This window comes from Littorina saxatilis, linkage group LG9 (genome assembly GCF_037325665.1).
Source record: "Littorina saxatilis isolate snail1 linkage group LG9, US_GU_Lsax_2.0, whole genome shotgun sequence".
Lineage (NCBI taxonomy): Eukaryota > Metazoa > Mollusca > Gastropoda > Littorinimorpha > Littorinidae > Littorina > Littorina saxatilis.
In genome coordinates, this window is record NC_090253.1 from 50,146,362 (window position 1) to 50,166,846 (window position 20,485).

Genomic DNA, 20,485 nt, shown 5'->3' on the forward strand with positions numbered 1-20,485 from the left:
GTTTGCGTGTACACACGAAGGGGGATAAGGCTCTAGCAGGTCTGCACATAAGTTGACCTGGGAGATCGAAAAATCTTGTGTGTCGTGTAAGTTTTGACAGAAGTGTTTTGTGATTGTTTTTCAATTTGGTTTTCACTTGTGTTTCAGTCTGATGACAAGACACTGAGAGTATGGCGGACGGGAGATTGGAAAGAAGAAACTTCTGTAACGTCCTGCTTCAAAGAGGTAAACGAATAGGAATACTTCAAGTGGTTTTTTTGTGAGACGGAAAACTATGCAGGAAACGCTGTGTTTTTTGTTGTTTGTTTGTTTGTTGGCGGGACACAGGGTGAACTTAGGGTAAAGCTAAAAGTCAGTTGTTCTGTTTATGAAAAATGAGAAATATCTTGGTCGGTATTCAGTATTTTACAGTACGGTTGAACCAGTGTTTTAAGACCATTATAAGACCTCTACAATAACTTGAATAAGACCTCTTTTTCTCAGATGTTGTCTACATGGTGTCGGTGTCACTATGTTGACCTCGGATATTAAACTCCCTCCTGTTTAAAACCTACATTTCTCAGATTTTAGAAGGTCTTGAATCGGAGGTATGACTGTACAGTGGAACCCCCCTTTAAAGACCCCCCTCCCCCCAATGTAAGACTTCCTCCCTTTTAATACCTTGTTTTTGCAGATTTTTTGTTCATTAAGGGCAGACCGGGTAGGCAAAATGAGTTATTTTTGGTCTCATACACCTTTTTGGGGTTGTTGCATTTTTCACACCTTTGAACATCCTGGAATGCATTCAATAATCTGCTTTTATCATTTTAGACATGTATTCATGTAAATAAAACCATTTTCAAACCGATGTTTTGTTTTATCGAAAAAATCGAAAAAATGGTCTACTTTGGATACTCCGTGCTGGTAAATGTGCGCACATGACATGACCCTTCGCTGTTCAAACTGTGTGGAAATTTCCGTTCTTCAAGATGACGTCATCACCGTTGGGGAATTTCCGTTGACATAGGCACAAAGAGAGAGAATCCGTTCCAACCGAAACCCCGGAATTAATATATGCAAAGATATGTAGGTCAAAGGCATTTGGCGCAAGCGCAGTAGACAACTTATCAGTCCCCCGGTGTCAACAAATCCATGACTTTTTCACCGATTCAGCAGCATTTTTCAAAGTTTTGAGCTGCGGAGAACAACCCTAACATTGGAAATGTTCGGCATAGTGGCAAGAAATATCAGAGAAAGATGAACCAGCAGCAGCGAACAGTAGAAGGAAGTAACAACACTCCGAAATGAACCAACATGATCGTATTGTAGCAGACGACATTCTAAGATTCTTGACTCGACGAGGTGGGTTTTGCTTCTTTCTCTTTTCGATCTTGTTTGTTTGACAACGTGATTTATTGCACATTGTTATGTTGTTGTTGTTGTAAGAATGTGTTAGGGTTTGCAGGTAAATGATAAACAGTTTGTGTCTGAAGTATTTTGCGGGTTTCTTGATCCAATTTACTGACCATGCCGCCGCCGCAACCCCCCCCCCCCCCCCCCCCCTCCCTCCCTCGATCATCTCTGTGATATCGTCTTCACAACCCCTATTTTATTGTTCTTCGCTGGCCAGTCCTTGAGAGCTTACTATGGTGTAACATGTCATCATTATTCTTTGTCTGGGGTCAAACTGAGAAGCAGCATCTGAGCGATGTACGACTGACACAGTTTCTGTTTCTGGTCATTGACCGTAGGAAAATAAGTACCCTACAAGAGAGCGTTCTCTAATTCTAAAGGATTGGTTTACACCAGCATGGCTGACCAACCTATCATTGACAGCAATATTGTTGTCAAATCTTTTCCATTAACTAAGGAATACAAAAAAAAGATCCAATTTACTTCACCAAAGAAAAAAAAGAGTTAAACTAAAGGACTGGGGATGCAACTCATGAATCAAAAGCATAAAGATCACCTGCAAACAGTGCTAGGTTTAGGAAATCTGAAAATGTATACACACACACAGAACACACACACACACACACACACACACACACACAAAACAGACAAGAAACAAGCAAATACATAGCAAGTGTGATGAAATAAATTAATTTTAAAAGAAAAATATGAAAAGAAAGAAAGAAAGAAAGAAAATAATTCAGCTAGTTTCAGTATTAGTTCCTGTGTGTATGTGATTGTGTGGTTACTCAAATCCCATAGTAAACTTGACATGTAAATTTTGTGATAGGGGCCGGTATGTATATATGGGATAACCTTCTGTGAGGTTTAGTGTGTGACAGGGTGAGAATACTTTGACTTCTTTTGCTTTTTCGTGGCTGCTTTTATTTTCAATTATTTATCATTATATATATATATTAAAACATACACTTTTTTGTCATTAAGTTGTGTGTGTTTGGGTATTAATAAGTAGTGCAAATCCACATGTAATGAGTATGAGTCACTGTTAAATTAATGAATGTCTTTTGTGTGTGTGTGTGTGTGTGTGTGTGTTCGTCAACCGACATATGTGGGTACGAGCTGCTGAGGTGGTTGTAAGAAAACCCGCCTGGTTCAGTGGTTGGGGGCTGATTGGGATTTCTGATTTACCGGCCTAGCCAAAAAGTTGAGGTACACCCCATGTAACATGGTCATTTGCAAAATAAAGTACAAGCACTTGTTGACGTTTATATTGAGTCTTAAAATTTGCAGCTTATTACAAACAAAAACCATGGACAGTTGTATCAAATATTAAATCAGTGTTTGTGTATTTATTAGGTTGGAGCAAGGGGAGAGCCAGTCCTCCTGTGGTGGCAGCGAGGAGAAAGATTGACCTGATGGAAAAGTTTGCTAAACCGGAACTACCCTCTTCCACAGCAGAAACATCAGCTTTGCCATCTTCTGACCAACCATAAGAAGATACAGATACTTTGCCATCTTCTGACCCATCACAAGCAGATATGGATACTGGTACTGTGCAACGTCACTCCGCTGACATGTGTTGGGCTTTTGTCAACATTGATCAGCTCAATCTATTGCTGAAAGGTCTATATCCTGTACTGAATGCTTGTCTGATAGCAGTCTGATTATGAAAGAAGGTGATGCATCAGCCCAAGGATTTGCACAGGCCCTGCATCTGGAGTGCATATGAGTGTCCATTCAAGTCTGCAGTTGTTTACTCTTCTCCCGGTGTTTGCAACGCTTCGGGTGGTAAAGTTGCATTTAAAATAATCCGCGTATGACCATGTTGAAAGGGACATTCAGCTTTACAGAAATTTGCTGCAGTGTTAGGATTGAGCACAGAAATACTGTAATTAAAATGTTGCAACTTTTGAATGGCTTGATAGCTTTGTTCCATTTGTGTATATATAATTATGTAATGTTGTTGATGATTTGTGAAGCATCATTTCTATGCAATGGAATAAGAAATCAGTGCATCCGTTGGGTTTTTATGAGTCTGACAGTTTGGTTCTGATCAATATTTTCATATCAGCACAAACACAGATAATTGACTTTTTTAATGTTTTCATATGATTTTTTTTTTAAATCAAAAAAATCTGATAATTTGATTATCAAATCATTTCCCCTTCATAGTTAAAGTGTTATTCTGGTTAAAAAAAACCACCCCATTAATTCAAGCTCTACTGTGGTACTAGTTTACCGGGGTACTAGTGAGACTCTTTTACATGCTGTTTTCTCTACATGTAATTTGAGACAAAATGTGGTAATTAAAATGTTGTAACTTTTGAATGGCTAGATGGATTTGTTCCAATTTTGTATATGTTGTTTATGATTTGTGAAGCACCATTTCTGTGCATGGAATAAGAATACAGTGGATTCCTTGTGGTTTTATGAGTCCGACAGTTTCGTTTTGATTCATTATCTGCACTAACATAGATGAGTTTTCAAATGATTTTTTAAAAAAAGTCCGGATAATTTGATCGTCAAATCATTTCCCCATCATAGTAAAGTGGTTATTCTTATAAAAACATATCAATTCAGGCTGCACTGTGCTACTAGTTTGAGGTACTGGTTGGAATCTTTCAAATGCTGTTTTCTCTGAATGTAATTTTCAGACAAACATCTGTAATTAAAATGTTGCAACTTTTGAATGGCTTGATGGATTTGTTTCATTTTTGTTTATGTTGTTTATGATTTGTAAAGCGTCAGTTTTGTGTATGGAATAAGAGTTAAGTGCATTGGTTGGGTTTTTATGAGTCTGACAGTTTGGTTCTGATTCATGTTTTCATATCGGTACAAACAAAGATGGTTGTTTTCATATGATGTATATAAAAAAAATCCTGATAATTTGATTGTCAAATCCTTTTCCCTACATAGTAAAGTGGTCATTCTGATAAAAACATATGAATTCAGGGTGCACTGTGCTACTTGTTTTTTTATGTACTGGTTCAAATCTTTAAAATGCTGTTTTCTCTGAATGTAATTTTCAGACAAAAGGCTACAATTAAAATGTTGCAACTTTTGAAAGGCTTGATGAATTTGTTCAGTTTTTGTATATGTTGTTTATGAGTTGTACAGCATCAGTTCTGTGTATGGAATAAGAGTTCAGTGCATTGGTTGGGTTTTTATGAGTCTGACAGTTAGGATCTCATGTATTTTTCTTATCAAAACTGAACCGGTAACTGAAAATGCTAAATTAAAATAATATATTGCTTAGAAATGCTTTTCGATACACAGAATTATTAAACACACACATATTGCTGCAAAGAAGAAAAATTGGATCAAAACATGCACTGGTTCACAAACTGCAACATTTTAAAAAAAGCACATTTTATAACGTTTTTCTCACATTTTGGTGAATAAAACCCCCCAAAATTGCTTTTCACTCAAAATTTAAAATGGTTTCCCTTAATTAGGTTATTCTGCTTGCAAAAATCAAACAAGCAGCAAGCTGTTTCCAAAATAAAAAAAAAAAGTGCTTGCCTACCCTGTCCCCCCTTAACCTTTGTAAATTTAGCCCCATTATAAGACCCCCTTATCTTTAAGCCCTACATTTCTCAGGTTTTCAGAGGTCTTGAATCGGAGGTATGACTGTATGCTATTTATTACTTGACAGTGTGGAGGCACAACGCACGTGCTGCGACTAAACTGGTCCCCAGACGGCAACCACATCGTGTCCGCCCATGCCATGAACAACGCTGGGCCCACAGCGCAGATTGTGGAGCGAACCGGGTGGGGCACCAGTCTGGATTTCGTAGGACATCGCAAGGCCATCACAGTTGTGGTACGAGCTTATTTACCAGTTTTCTGTTGTCTATAAGATAAGTGAGTGTGTGTATGCAGTTCTGTTAGCACTGTTTGAATTTACTATGTATTGAATGAACTCAAACCAAGATGTATTCCTGTACTCTCTCTCTCTCTCTCTCTCTCTCTCTCTCTCTCTCTCTCTCTCTCTCTCTCTCTCTCTCTCTCTCTCTCTCTCTCTCTCTCTCTCTCTCTCTCTCTCTCTCTCTGTCTCTCTCTTTACCCTATTTGTATAAAATATAATTAAAGATTATCAAGATAAGTGTTGAAGCTATCACTTGTTCGCCATGTTTTGCTATCTGAATGTGTATTGATTATAATTTCAAGAACGTGTCCATAAGCAATCTGCTTGTTAACGTTCTTAATGTTGTTATTGTTTGAAACGTGTGTATGAGAATTTGAATAAACACGCTTAAACCATGTATTCCTGTGTAATGGACGTGGTTGAAATAAAATCTTATGTCTTATGAAGAATAGTTTAATGTCCATTTTCATTGTACATAAACATGTATATGTGACCCTCCACCACGAAATGAGTCGCATGTCACCTCGCGCGGTTCTGCGCTAGGCTTAATATAAGTCCGGGGAGTGTCTGGTAACAGTGTGAGGGTCACCTTAGTCACAGGCTTATAACTCAAACAGTTTTCGCTCTTTTCTAAAACGGTTTTCACCACTGGATAGAGCATAAAGCATTCTTTAGGAAAATGTAAAAATATGAACATCATGCAAAGGTGACATGTGACTCATTTCGTGGTGGAGGGTCACATATTTGTCTTTTGCCACCACATCACATTACTCACAACACAATTCAGGACGTTAGAGAGCTTTTGCTTTAATCTTCATAGAGTGGTGTTGCTGTAACAAGGGTTTGAGAAGGAGGCTGCTATGTTGTTTCTGTGAGTTTCTTGACTGTATATTTTGTCATCTGCTTGGTAGTGACTGAAAACGTTAACTGATTTTGCTTGCTCTTTTGTTTTGCAGAGATTCAATCCAAAGATTTTGTCCAAGCATATCAAAAAGTCTTCTGACAAGGTAAGTTACTGTTTACATTTAGTCAAGTTTTGATTGGTCGAAGGAGGGTGTATTGTTGATATTTGTAGGTAATACGAGTCGGCTTTCTAATGTTTTAATGTTGATTTCTGTATAAAAATGTAGACGAGGACCTTTAATATTGGATGGTAGGTGAACGTAGTCACCAAGTAGTTCTACGTTGACCCCAAGGTAAGGAGAACACCATGTGGGTGCCTCTTTAGTGTCTTGCACTGAACCAACAACACTTGCAAACGTCATGGACTTCACACACGTGTATAGAATGATTGACAAGAGTTCACCGGCCACAGCTTGGATTTTAGCTGGGAAAGGGGCGAGGTTCAAATAGCCAGGGCAGAGGGAATCATGATTTGGCTACCAACAGCTGCGGTCAGCACACTGTTAAGCTCGCTTGCTTGTTACAGCAGTACCTGCAATGTGTGGACCCTCCCATGAGAGGACACCTCCCTTAAAAGGACACCTTCTCTTGTCCCTTTTTATATTATCTCTACGAAAGTAAACCTGTCATGAAAGGCCACCTGCAATGTGGGGACACTTTTGGCTGGTCCCAGGGGTGTCTTTTCATCACAGGTACCACTGTATACCCAAATATTTCCGCGCTATACACGGAGATGGGACCTATCAGCGGCTGGCACTGACCGAGCCTTCTGCTGCTGTGTTGTCTCTGCTGTGGGGGAAGGCTGGGGGCTAAACTGATCTCAGCCTGCCTGCAGCTAAGGGGGCAGAAGTGAAGCCCTGAGAACAGCCGTATGGCACAGACCGAAGAATCACTGTATACATATATATATTTACCAAAGTACACCTGTCCTGACAGGCAACCGACAATGTAGGGGCACTTTTGGCAAGCCCCAAACGTCTTTCTTTGTAGGATCTCTGTACTGGTTTTCTGAATGGTTACCCAGATTGCACAAAAAATATCATTTCAAGAAAATAATCTTGACTTTTTAAGTGGTATTGATTTCTTTGTTTTAAATTTAATTGATTGTGCTTTTGTTTTGCAGCAGCAGCAACAGTATTCCTGCTGCGCGATCGGAAGTAAAGACAGGTCTCTTTCTATTTGGGTGAGTTGCCACATTTGATTGTACAGTGAAACCTCCGATTTTAGATCTTTCATTATAAGACTCTACCATAGCTGCCAACCCTCCCAAATTTTTCGGGAATCTCCCGATGGTTGAAATTTGTCATGAAATCCTGAAATTTGTTCGATTTTCCCGAAAAGGACATTTTCTGAAATAATTTGTGAAAGCAGCCTCTTTTTGGGAGACAAAACTGGTGAAAAGACGCTCTGGTTAACCAAGACGAGCCAAGTCGATCTGCGCATGTACGGAAAATAAGTTGTCCTGCTTTCCGGTTTTAGCCTTCTAAGAGATGCCGCCATAAAGATTAAAAACCATAGGCTAAAGTGAGGTTTTTACCGCAGTATAGGACGAACTATGACTTTGTGGACAAGTCGGACAAGGACCTTCTGAGACCCCGGACTCCCACAGGAATTTCATAGTCATAAGGTTGGCAGCCATGCTCAACTATAAGACCTAATAATCTCGTATGATTTCTTCATAGCGTCACTAAATTTACCTCCATTTGAACTCATTGTCTCCCAGGTACGGATACATCCGTATCCACTCATATGGCTCTCTCTGACCAGGTACGGATATATTCGCTCAGACTTTTAGCTTCAGTCGCTTCCTGTAACGTCCATCCAACGCCTGCATTCCAGCGTGTTGATACACAGTTACTACACAGTTACTACAATTCTGAGTGACCTGCTGCAGCACCGCTCGTCTCAGCTAAAAAAAACTTGGTCAACATGGGTGGGGTAGAAAGTGTGAAGACTCCCTCTATTTTAAGACCAAATTTTCCTAGATTTTAGGAGGTTTTAAAGCAAAGGTTCCACTGTACCACTGTAGGGATGTTGTTTTGCGTCGGCATCGACAAAACACCAAGGCGTTTGTCAAGTCACCGAAAACTTTGCTGTTCTTTTCCGTAAAGCTGTTTGACAGTATGAAAAAGATGACACCAAGGTCTGACTGTCTGTCAAAAAATGCAGAAACTTTTATGACTGTTTGGTTAAGTTTGTCAAAGAAAATAAATCATAGTAGCATAAGAATGGTCACCCCATTTCAAGTCCAGTATTGTGAGATTTGTACCTATAAAATACAGTCGTACCGGCCCTAGTGACCACCCCTCCATAACGACCACCTGCCCACAATGACCTCCCTAGGATACCCGACAAGTTTTTTTATATATTTTTTTTATATACTTGACCTTTCCACAGCAACCACATGCCTACAACTTTTGGGCGATCATTTGCGTGGTGGTTATCAATCAATCAACCAATATGAGGCTTATATCGCGCGTATTCCGTGGGTATAGTTCTAAGCGCAGGTATTTTATTTTTTATTTTAATTTTATTTTATGCAATTTATATCGCGCACATATTCAAGGCGCAGGGATTTATTTATGCCGTGTGAGATGGAATTTTTTTACACAATACATCACGCATTCACATCGGCCAGCAGATCGCAGCCATTTCGGCGCATATCCTAACTTTTCACGGCCTATTATTCCAAGTCACACGGGTATTTTGGTGGACATTTTTATCTATGCCTATACAATTTTGCCAGGAAAGACCCTTTTGTCAATCGTGGGATCTTTAACGTGCACACCCCAATGTAAGTGTACACGAAGGGACCTCGGTTTTTCGTCTGATCCGAAAGACTAAGCACTTGAACCTACCACCTAGGTTAGGAAAGGGGGGAGAAAATTGCTAGCGCCCTGACCCAGGATCGAACTCGCAACCTCTCGCTTCCGAGCGCAAGTGCGTTACCACTCGGCCACCCAGTCCTGTTATAGGCAGGTTCCACTGTCCTGAACATTTCTGATTAATGCCATCCCTCAGTGTTGTTACAGTGGAACCGCTTATGGGGGTACATTTACAGAGGTTATGAACAAAAAATCTTTAAAAAAGCAGGGTCTTAAAGGCACAGTAAGCCTCCCGTAAACCATCACAGAGATCCCCGAGCGTCTACATATAGTACAAGCATACTTCCATTTGAACGCTCACCGAACGGGAACATCCTGGATGCTTTCTGTCGCGCGTGAGAAATTGTCAAAGAATTTATTTTTGTGTACTTGGCCTCAACAGCAATGGCGCCTCGTTTTGGTGCTAGACGGCTGTTGTGAATACCGGAATTCACGCCCGGACAGTAAGCCTCCCGTAAACCATCACAGATACTGTCAGGCTTTTACACACAGTACAAACACCCTTCCATTTGAACGCTCACCAAACGGGAACATCCTAGGTGCCCTACGTAAAGAGCGAGCAATTTTTAAAGAATTAATTTTGCAGATTGTCTCGAACACTTTTTGGACCCATCCTGAACTCAGGTCAAACATGAGTTACTTCCCTTCGGGTCTCATTCTATCGATGTAAACTGGCGATACAGGGCCGGATCTGGGGGGGGGGGGGGGGGGTTCCTAGGGTTCCGGACCCCCCCCCCCCCCTCGCCATCCAATGTACCTCTCAGAGGAAAAAAATGTGGACTTTGAACCCCTGCCTTCAGTTGGAAACCCCCCCCCCCCCCCCTCAAACGAACTTGGTCCGGCCCTGCGATAGCCGTGAATCGATGATTATCAAAATGTTTTTGGACCGTGGTGCGTTTTTGCGCTAGACCTAACTTTTAAAATCTAAATAATAAATTGACAGCTTGTTACACAAACATTCTTTAATCATAAAAGAATTCTTTTTTCATCAAGACAAGATCAGTACAATTCGAAGTTGTGAAAGTTTGAAAAAAGAAAAGACCGGAAGCAGGGTCACGCAAGGGTCGTAGCAGACGACGCCGGTTTATCAGTGCATATCGCCGTTCCTCTCAACAGTCAAAAGCCATCGCTAGAGTTCTTGTGAACCACAGCCGTTTGTTTCGTGCATAAAAACGTGCTATTGTAAATAGTCGCATTCAAATAACTAACTGACGACTACATTGTGAAAAAGGGAAACTGGATCACACGGGTTCACGATGGCTCAGGGGTAAGATAAACCACGCAAAAATAAATTCTTTGAAAATTGTTCGCTCTTTACGGAGGGCACCTAGGATGTTCTCAATCGGTGAGTGTTTAAATGAAAGGGTGTTTGTACTGTGTGTAAAAGCCTGACCGTATCTGTGATGGTTTACGGGAGGCTTACTGTGCCTTTAACTCATTGTCTCCCAGGGACGGATATATCCGTACCCACTCATATGGCTCTATCTGACCAGGTACGGTTATATCTGCTCAGACTGTTAGCTTCAGTCGTCGCGATATAACCTTGAACGGTTGAAAACGACGTTAAACACCAAATAAAGAAAGAAAGATGTTAGCTTCAGTCGCTTCCTGTAACGTCCATCTAATGCCTGCATTCCAGGGTGTTGATACACAGTTACTACAATTCTGAGTGACCTGCTGCAGCACAGTTGGTCTTGGCAACAAACAAACTTGGTCAACATAGGTGGGGTAGAAAGTGTTAAAAGGAAGGAAATCTTAAATTGGGGGGTCTTAAAAGGGAGGTAACAATGCAATGTGCTAATTGTTTCTTCAACCTCTTTGTGGTTTCAGTTGACGGCACTCAAACGCCCCCTGGTGGTGATGCATGACATGTTCGAAGGGTCCGTCCTGGATGTTTCTTGGTAGGTTGACATCATGGTGTCTTTCTGCATTTAAAACATTTCACATGCTGATAGCGCAAATGGGCGATTTAACCCCTTCACTGCCACAGTATAACAGCATTTTGGTATTGCTGTGTGCCAGGGCAAAATTTCGCTTTCTTCGGTAGGTTCACTAATCTGTTCACTGCTCGATCATTTATTGAGATATCTCTTAGATCTTTGGCATGTGTTTTGGCTATTATAGGATGACATGATCATTGGACTTTGTTTGTGATTGTTATAGTAAAAATTGATATAATGACCATTTTTGTCAAAAATTACAGTTTCCGGACTTACACACACACACATTGCAGCACGTAAAACCACACAAAACACTGCTAAAACTGGTGTCAAACATCAGGTACTCACATTACAGCCCATAAAAGTATTCTTCTGTGTGGTAATCCATAAATCACTTCTTGTAGAGCTTCCAGAACACTGTATCGCTTGAAAACAGGTCTACGAGTTGAGGTCCGACTTTCGGGCGCCATTGTGAATGGCGGCTGAATGCTATAGTCGGTTCTACATTATTTTATAACACAGTTTTCAACACGTGGTAGTAACTTATCCGAACGGTCTATGGGAAAGATCTGTGTTTAGAACCCCTACAAGAAGTTGGACAGTGGTTACCTCCCATTTAGTTTTCACAAATGTCCTGAAATGTTGTTGACACAAATCCCTCGTATGAGATACGGTTATGGGCGTATGACAAACCAAAAATGACCACGTATTACATACGGGGTGGGCAGTGAAGGGGTTAACAAACAAATTTCATTATCTTCAACAAATTAGACATAGCGCTATTTTCAGATCTGAGAAACAAAAGGAAGGAAGTGGTCTTAACCCCTTCACTGCCACAGTATATCAGCATTTTGGTATTGCTGGTCAATCAATCAATCAATGAGTCTTATATCGCGCATATTCCGTATGCGCGATATGTCAATGGGAAAGAACTGTGTTTAAACCCCATCAAGAAGTTGGACAGTGGTTACCTCCCATTTAGTTTTCACAAATGTCCTGAAAAGTGCTGATGTAAATGCCACATACCTAGTACGTGTATGGGCGTAGGACAAACCAAAAATGACCACGTAATACATACGGGGTGGGCAGTGAAGGGGTTAATGCTTACAGCATGTGCAAGAGATTAAGTGAGAGTTGTACAGAACGATTTACCTGCACCTGAGAGAATAACAGGCATTGAAACGTACAAGCGACTTTCATCCTCTAACTCTGTCATAAATGGAATAAATCAAACTCAACACTGGTCTACTCAAGGGCAAAGTTTATTCTTTTGCGAATAAACGTAATAACAATACACATCACAATCATTCATGTCCACACAACGCTACGATATGAAGAACACATAAATAACATAAAACAAAGAACATTGTAAGCAGTAATTAACATAATTATGAACCTCGTTGAAATGTTTATGATATTCAGTCAGTAGAAAAGCTCAAGGAGGCGAGTGGGGAGGAGGGGGTACAAAACGGCAAAGTGAGGAACTAAGCTACGCAATGTTTGTTGTTGCTACTAGCGAGTAGAATGTTTGCATTATCGCTTGACAACGGAAGAGTACCATTTTTGGTTTTTCATATAAAAGAGCACTTCCGGTTGCATCGCTTGAGGTACGAACATCGCTGAGAGATTAAAAAACTCAATACGTTTAATGAGTTTAGTTTAAACCAAGCTAGAGCTTTGAAGGTACATGTATATTATTGAATCCACCGTGAAGGTGAGTTGAGGTTTCATTATTTCTGTTCCATTACAGGAGCCGTACAGGCCTGGAGTTGGTGTGTTGTTCCATCGACGGGTCTGTGGCCTACCTAGGCTTTGATGAGCAGGAGATTGGTGTCCCTATGCCCAAGGATGACCAGGTAACCATGCACAATGCTGTACAGTGGTACCTGCGCCTTTTAACCCTTTACCACCTGAATCGCCCGATTCCGCCCGAAGGGAGTGCCTTATGTATTCCCTGAATCGCCCGATTCCGCCCGAAGGGAGTGCCTTATGCGTTCCCTGAATCGCCCGATTCCGCCCGAAGGGAGTGCCTTATGCGTTCCCTGAATCGCCCGATTCCGCCCGAAGGGAGTGCCTTATGCGTTCCCTGAATCGCCCGATTCCTCCTGAAGGGAGTGCCTTATGCGTTCCCTGAATCGCCCTATTCCGCCCGATATACACCTTGTCACGCACTTTCACTTTCGCGATCAAACGGATGTAGTACTTCGAAGTGGAGGCGCGGTGACGTACTTTCGGTTTGCTTTGGTCGTTAGATCATGGACCTGTGCTTATAGCTCTATGGTTAGATCAACAACATGCGATCAACCGATCTTGAACTGTGATTTTTCCAAATCGTCCAGGATTCAGATAAGGATAGCTTGACTTTGGGTCAGGTGGTAAAGGGTTAAAACACATCCTTTTGGACCCTATAACCTTTAACGATTTTGTATCAGAATGTTTACATTATAATGTTAATATTCGGAGAGATAAAAAGACAGTGTACATTCAAAATTGGATCGACAATGGAATAGCTCAGATTGGTCATATTTTGGGACAAAATGGATACTTATCCTATAATGCGTTTAAAATCAAATATCCAAATGTGCGAGGCGATTTTGTATTGTATCAAGGTGTAATCCAGGCTGTTAAGAAATATCAGAGAAAAATCGGCTTAGAATTTGAAAAACATTTTATTATGACAGAGCCCATTGTGTGGAAATGTATTTGTAAAGGTAAGACACAACTTATTTACAAAAAACTGATTGAACATACTACGGTCCCAAAATGTATCGAAAAATGGTCTGAATCTTTAGACTGTTTGTTAGATAAGAAGGCTATTTTTCAACATGTTTTTAAAACAACAAATGACACTTGTCTGAGATGGTTCCAGTACCGATTATTGTACAGAATTTTGCCCACAGAAAGGTTTCTATTTTTGCGAAAAATTGTGGATACGTCATTGTGTACATTTTGTGGTAGAAATGAAGAAACCCTTTTACATATGTTTTGGGAGTGTGATAAAGTGCAGACTTTTTGGATAGAATTTGTAAATTGGCTAAAGGCGAACTGCACCCATTGCGACAATTTAAAACTGTCTAAAGAACTGGTTCTTCTTGGAGTGGCGAACAATGTAGTCACCGATAAAGCTTTTGATGTGTTATTAATCTTAAGACCCCTCATTTTCAGACATTTAGTAGAAACTTTAAGCAAAGATTTATTTGTGAAAAGTATAACGCAGTTGTGAATAATACAGTAGATACATTCTAAAAGGATTGGCGCCTGTATATGCACGTTTTGATGTAACCCTTAGGTTTTTTCGTTCTTAAAACCTTTTGATAATGCGACCACCAAACCATTGAACATCCCCCCCTCCTCATTCCATCTTCCCACCCCATGTATGTTGTAATTGTCCAAGTGTGCTTTTCTGTTATATGATTCTGTCCTTTCGGTTAGGTGATGTCCTGTAATGTACAGCATATTCATGTAAAAAAAAAAAATGTACAAAAAGAGAATAAAAAAAACAAAAAAAAACACATCCATTTTAAGACCTGATCTTCTCAGATTTTTGGAAGTCTAAAAGCGGAGGTTCCACTGTAATTTGAATTTAATATCATATTCTTACTCCGAATCACATTAGCATTGAGTCACCTGAGATGCTTATCACTGAAAAACGCTTACCCGGCTAAAGAATTTAAAGGGAAGCAACCCCATCACCAAAACGAAAGTGAAAGTAGCTTTGGTAATGGGCCAGTACACCGGGAGTTACCTCCCATACGGGTGTATGCCACGTCACTTCCTCTAGGAACACGTGCCTATTATCATACGTCTTTTTCACCTCGGAGAGGACGGTTCACTTTTTGACGCTCTGTGGCTGACCTTGTGTGTTTGAGTGACACCCGCCGGCCACGTTACCCAGCTTGTCTGCTCGCCTTGCCTACAGTTTGGTGAGCTCGTTCCCGTTTGTTGTTGGTTGTTTGCGCTGTTTCGTTACTGTACGTTGTCCGTTTTTTACGGACTTGTGTGTCAGTGACTTGCGTGTTTCGCCATTTTGTTGTGTGAGTTAGTTAGCTAACTCGTGTGACTTTGCTAGTAGCTCTGCGTGCCCTCTTTCTGTTTGGGCAAGTGTAGCTTTAGTATTTTGTTGACGCGTAAGCGTGTGTGTTTACTGTGTTTTCAGTCGTTTTGACTTACGTTTCAGTAAATCTTTTTACTTTGCCACGTGTTGTTGACGTTTGTGTCAGTGTCTTGCGTGTCGCCATTTTGTTGTGTGAGTTAGTTTTCTAGCTCGTGTGACTTTGTTTGTAGCTCTCCGTGCCTCTGCTTGTGGGGCAAGTTTAGCTATAGTATTTTGTTAACGCATTAGTGCGTGTGTTTACTGAATTTTCCAGTCGTTTAGACTTATGTTTCAGTAAATTTTTTCGCGTTGCCACGTGTTGTTGTCAACATGTCTGATTCAGACAAGCGCCGTGGCAAGTCGGACCCCAAGGGGAAAATTAAGGCTAAGTCTTCCTCTTCCAAAGCAACTTTACTTGTTACAGACCAAGAGCGTAACACTTTGTTGGCTGTACCAATTTCGGCGCCTAGCGCTGTTACTACTTCTGCTTCTTTTGCGGCGCCTAGCGCTACTGTTACTTCTGCACCTGTCTCTACATCGGAGACTTCGTCTTCTTTGTTAGCACCTGGACAAGGTGCGTTGGTTTCCTCTCTGTTAAAGTCACTGGTTCCAGAAATCCGCAGCTTGGTGCAGGCAGAATTTCAGCGTTCCGTCGCCAGCAGTTCGGCGTTTCCGGCATCTGGCAGTGACGTCCGGGCATTGGCTTCCGTGTCTTTGTCCTCCACTTCCGGCTTGGAGCAGCGTCCTCCCTCTTCAGCGTCGGTTGGTAAGCAGAGCTGGTCCGATAGCCCTCGTGAGGCGCCTGGACGTTCTCCTTCGGGGGACAGCTCTTTCGCATCGGGTCACGACCGATACCTTGCTGATCTTTCATTTCCGGCGATAACCTACGAGGCCCCGGACTTGTTCGAACAGCGGCGGCAGTCGGTTTCGACTGCCGCATTTCCGGCACTTGCCGGAAGTGATGATCCGTCCGCTCCGGCACGCTACGGCGGTCGCGGCAGGATGGAGTATTCACTGACTTCCGGTCCTTCCGGATCGCGAAGTCAACCAGTGCAGTCTTCACTTCCGCATTTTGCGGTTCCGTTGACTACACTTCCGGTTTCGGCCGGAAACGCTTCTTCCTCTTCTGGTGGTTCCTTCCGGATACCAGATAGTGGATTACAGCGTGCGCCTTCCGGCTTTCAAGCGCCTAGGCTTGAGCAGGCATCACTCCACTCAGTCGGGGGAGTGACGTCAGCTCATCCAGCTCCGGTTTTTGCGGATGGTCGTCCTGCTTACCCTTTACCTTCACAGGGTTTTGGGCGGCAGGATGACGTTAGTGCTCAGGCTTTTCCGGTTTCCGGTTTGCCAGGGCATGCTTCTGCTTCCGGAACTGGTGACTTCGGTCATGGTTCCACGTGTGACTATTCTGATGCTCCATCAGTGGTCAGCGAGGAGTCGCGGGGCGTGTTTCCGTCGAAGCTCAAGTCTGTTCTTGACGTCGCGGCGGAAGTAACGTCTCGTTATTTTCCTGAAGGGGTGGTGGCTGCGGACTCTTCCGCATCATTCGTTCCTTCTGCCATGGCGGACTTCCGGCCGGCACAGGAGGATGTTTCTTCCTTCCGGTTCGCCGAGTCTCCGTCAGTGGCTTACCAACTTTCGCATTCACTGGTTCGTCCAGCACATGCGGGGAGTGGTATTCGGCCAGTGCCTGTTCCGTTACTGCTTCCTTTTGGTCCAGTTCCGGAATCAGCTCAGCAGTGGGTGGCTTCAGCTGCCCAAGCCTCTTCCTTCGTGCCTACGGCCAATAGGAAGCTTGGCATGCCCAATCAGAGCCAGAATTGGCTGGCGTCTTTTGCACTCCCTAGGGCTACCCTTCCGGTTTCCCGGGAATTGCTGCCTCTTCTGACTAAACCGATCAAGCGTGATTCGGTTTTGCCGGTTTCCGAGGCTTCCCTCCTCTCTGCTGAGGAGGTTGGACGTCGGCAGATCGAACTGTCCTCCATTGCGGAGACTCTCGTTCGGGCTCTGTCTCGGGCATTGACCGATTCGCTAGTTCCTTTCACTCTCAGTGAAGAACAGAATGCGGACGATGTCTCTGCGCTTTTGACCGCATTGGCCAAGGTCAATGAGGAACAATTGCGTCTTTCCTCCCTGCAGTACACCCAAGCGGTACTCTGCAGGAGGGATCTCTTCCTCTCGCAGTCCCAATTCACGGAGCTGGCTACTAGGGAGACCTTGAGAGTCTCCCCGGTCTCAGAGGAGTCTCTCTTCTGTCCGCTGGCACTGGATGCCAGACAGAAGGAGATTCAGTCAAACAAGGACAGTCAGTTCCTTGACTACACTCTGAAGGGGGTGAAACAGTCTCAGCCTTCTAAACAGAAGCAGGCTCAGACATCGTCTAACCCCAAGCCAGCTCAGAAGCGGCAGGCTTCGCCGGCCGCTCGTGGTGGGAAGAAGAGGACGGCATCGGGGAGGGGGCGTGGCGGCTCTGGAAGTAAGCCACACCCCCAATGAAGCGCTCCCGATCTCACCTCCCTCCCGCCCTCCACCTTGGTGATGGCGGGAGGCCCCTCCCGGGCACTTTCTCGTTGGATGTCGGTAGTAGACAGCCAATGGATTGTGGGAGTGGTGAGTTCGGGCTTCCGTCTACTCTGGCGGGAGGAAAAGGCGCCTCTTACCCGAGTGCCTCCGCGGTTCAAGCCCCCCTTCTCGCAGGAAGCACGTTCCGTCTTGCAGTCGGAAATTGCCTCCCTGGAGCAGAAGGGCGCGGTGGAGAGAGTTCGGGTCCACAGCTCCCTGGGATTTTACGGGCGTCTGGTCGCTGTTCCCAAAGCATCAGGAGGATGGCGTCCCGTGTTGGATTTATCTCTCCTCAATACTTTCTTGAGGGAGATAAAATTCAAGATGGAGACGCCAGCCTCTGTCCGAGACTCTCTCCGCCCAGGAGACTGGGTGACCTCGATCGATCTCACGGACGCATACTTTCACATTCTTATGCATCCGACCGACCGGAAATGGCTTCGTTTCCGGTGGGGAGATCAGATCTACCAGTTTCGCGCACTCCCTTTCGGGCTGTCTCTCGCACCGTGGATTTTCACCATGGTGGTGAGACAGGTCTGTGCACTGGTGAGGTCCCAGGGTATCCGTCTGCGGGCTTATCTGGACGACTGGCTCATCATGAACCAGTCCCAGAGCGGCTGTTCGCAGGATACCCTGACGGTTCTTCGAGAATCCAACTGGTTGGGGTTCTCGATCAACCGGGTAAAGTCGGAGCTGACCCCGTCACAGACATTCACTTATCTGGGGATGTCTTTCGACACGGTCGCTTGGACTGTCCAGCCTTCTCAGAGAAGGGTGGACAAGCTCCAAGCTCAGATTCGCTCCACTTTACCTCTCCTGATGGCTTACATCCGCTCGCTCGCCTCCATCTTGGGGCAGATGGAGTCTATGGCTCTTCTGGTTTCACTGGGCCGGGTCCACAAATGTCCGCTTCAGTTCGCGCTGAAGCCGTTTGTGGACTCTCCTCTGGTGGACTGGGACGCCCTCATCCCTTTGCAGGGATGGTTCCAGTCTGCGACCCTTCCGTGGTTGCACACGGAGTGGGTCTGCAGAGGTGTTCCGATCGTCGTGCCCCTCCCCGACCTGGACCTCTTTACAGATGCGTCCAGGGAGGGTTGGGGGGCACATACAGATCTTCAGACTCCTCCCTTTCCGTTACTCAGCCGAGTAATCCGGAAAGCGGAGATGGAGGAGCCGGCCCTTCTTCTTCTGGTCGCTCCTCTGTGGCCGTCGCAGGTCTGGTTTCCAGATCTTCTTCGGCTTGCCCAAGGGCCCCCCATTCCTCTCGCACTCGTGCGAGGGGAACTAGTGCAGCCCCGAACAGGCATTCCACACGAGGAGCCCAGTCTTCTGAAGCTTCACGTGTGGAAGTTGTTCGGGACTCGCTGAAGCGCTCTGGGGCGTCGTCTTTGACTCTGGACTTGGTGGCTCGCTCGCATAGAGCGTCCACCTCTTCAGTTTATGCTTCCCACTGGAAGGCATGGACTGCCTGGTGTTCAGCTAGAGGGGTGAGTTCGGTGGCTCCGCGCTCTATTCAGGTCGCTAACCACCTCTCTTTCATGTCTTCACAGGGCGCCTCAGTCTCCTCGTTGAGGGTCCGGCGCTCCGCTATCTCGGCGACTCTTCAGCAGATTGGTCGTTCTGTTCGAGTCGGGGGCGTTATAGCTGCAGTCATTAAAGGGGCTGCTCTTAAGGAAGCTAAAGCTCGTTTGCCCGCTCCCAAGTGGGACTTGTTTTTAATCCTGGAATTCCTTCGTTCTGCGGATTTTGAGCCTTTAAGCGAGGCCAGTCTGTTCAATGTCACTCGCAAAGCGCTGTTTCTCCTTTTGTTGGCTACGGCCCGACGGGGTAGCGAGGTCCACGCCCTGTCGGGTCAGCCTGGAGATATCTCCTTTGAGCCGGACGGTTCCGCATCTTTGCGTTTCCGGCCTAATTTCCTGGCCAAGAATCAGTCTCCGGGGCAGGCCTCTCCGCTGGTTAGAGTTAAGGCTCTGACCAGCGCGTTGGCCCCGGGTGACCCCGATTCGGTCAATTGCCCTGTGAGGGCACTTCGTCTGTACTTAGCCCGGACTCAGCCGATTCGGTCTGGTTCTCAGAAGTTGTTGTTTATCTCTCTCCTTACTAGGCGCGAGAAAGATTTGTCGAAGGTAACGTTGGCCCGGTGGGTGTCCTCGCTCATCAAGCAGGCTTATGAGTGGAGGCGCACAAAGAGGGGGGGGGTTATGCCCTCCTTGCCACTTGACTCGGCCCGAGCCCATGAGACGAGGGCGTGGGCATCCTCTCTGGCAGTTCTGCGCTCCAGACGTCTAGAGGAGGTGCTGACAACTGCGTATTGGCGTTCCGAAGATGTTTTCATAAACTTTTATCTTCGGGACGTCACAGCTCTTCGACAGGATGGCTCCAGAGGCCTTCCAGCGCTCATAGCAGCAGGCCAGTTCCTGTCCAGAACTTGATGGTGAGTTTTGATTCATTTCTAGCCCACCGCCTTGTTGATGTTATCTGCTAATGTGATTCGGAGTAAGAATATGATATTAAATGGAAAATTTCCTAAATAAATTATCATTTAATTAATATACTTACCCGAATCACATACTGTATTCCCTCCCACCTGCCCCGCTTATGGTTTTAAGATTTTTTAAAGCCGTATGATAATAGGCACGTGTTCCTAGAGGAAGTGACGTGGCATACACCCGTATGGGAGGTAACTCCCGGTGTACTGGCCCATTACCAAAGCTACTTTCACTTTCGTTTTGGTGATGGGGTTGCTTCCCTTTAAATTCTTTAGCCGGGTAAGCGTTTTTCAGTGATAAGCATCTCAGGTGACTCAATGCTAATGTGATTCGGGTAAGTATATTAATTAAAT

The 20,485-nt window shown here is 44.3% G+C and overlaps 1 protein-coding gene across 3 annotated transcripts in view; it reads left to right on the top strand.

Annotated features, from left to right (window-relative positions):
• Positions 1-20,485, top strand: part of LOC138976363 (protein HIRA-like) — a 68,063-nt gene that overhangs the window by 8,608 nt on the left and 38,970 nt on the right. For all 3 annotated transcript variants that reach the window (XM_070349220.1, XM_070349222.1, XM_070349221.1), the window contains exons 8-13: positions 148-225; positions 5,048-5,215; positions 6,217-6,267; positions 7,287-7,346; positions 10,879-10,949; positions 12,739-12,844. In XM_070349220.1, coding sequence (XP_070205321.1) covers positions 148-225; positions 5,048-5,215; positions 6,217-6,267; positions 7,287-7,346; positions 10,879-10,949; positions 12,739-12,844 — 534 coding nt within the window. The remainder of the gene's footprint in view (positions 1-147; positions 226-5,047; positions 5,216-6,216; positions 6,268-7,286; positions 7,347-10,878; positions 10,950-12,738; positions 12,845-20,485) is intronic.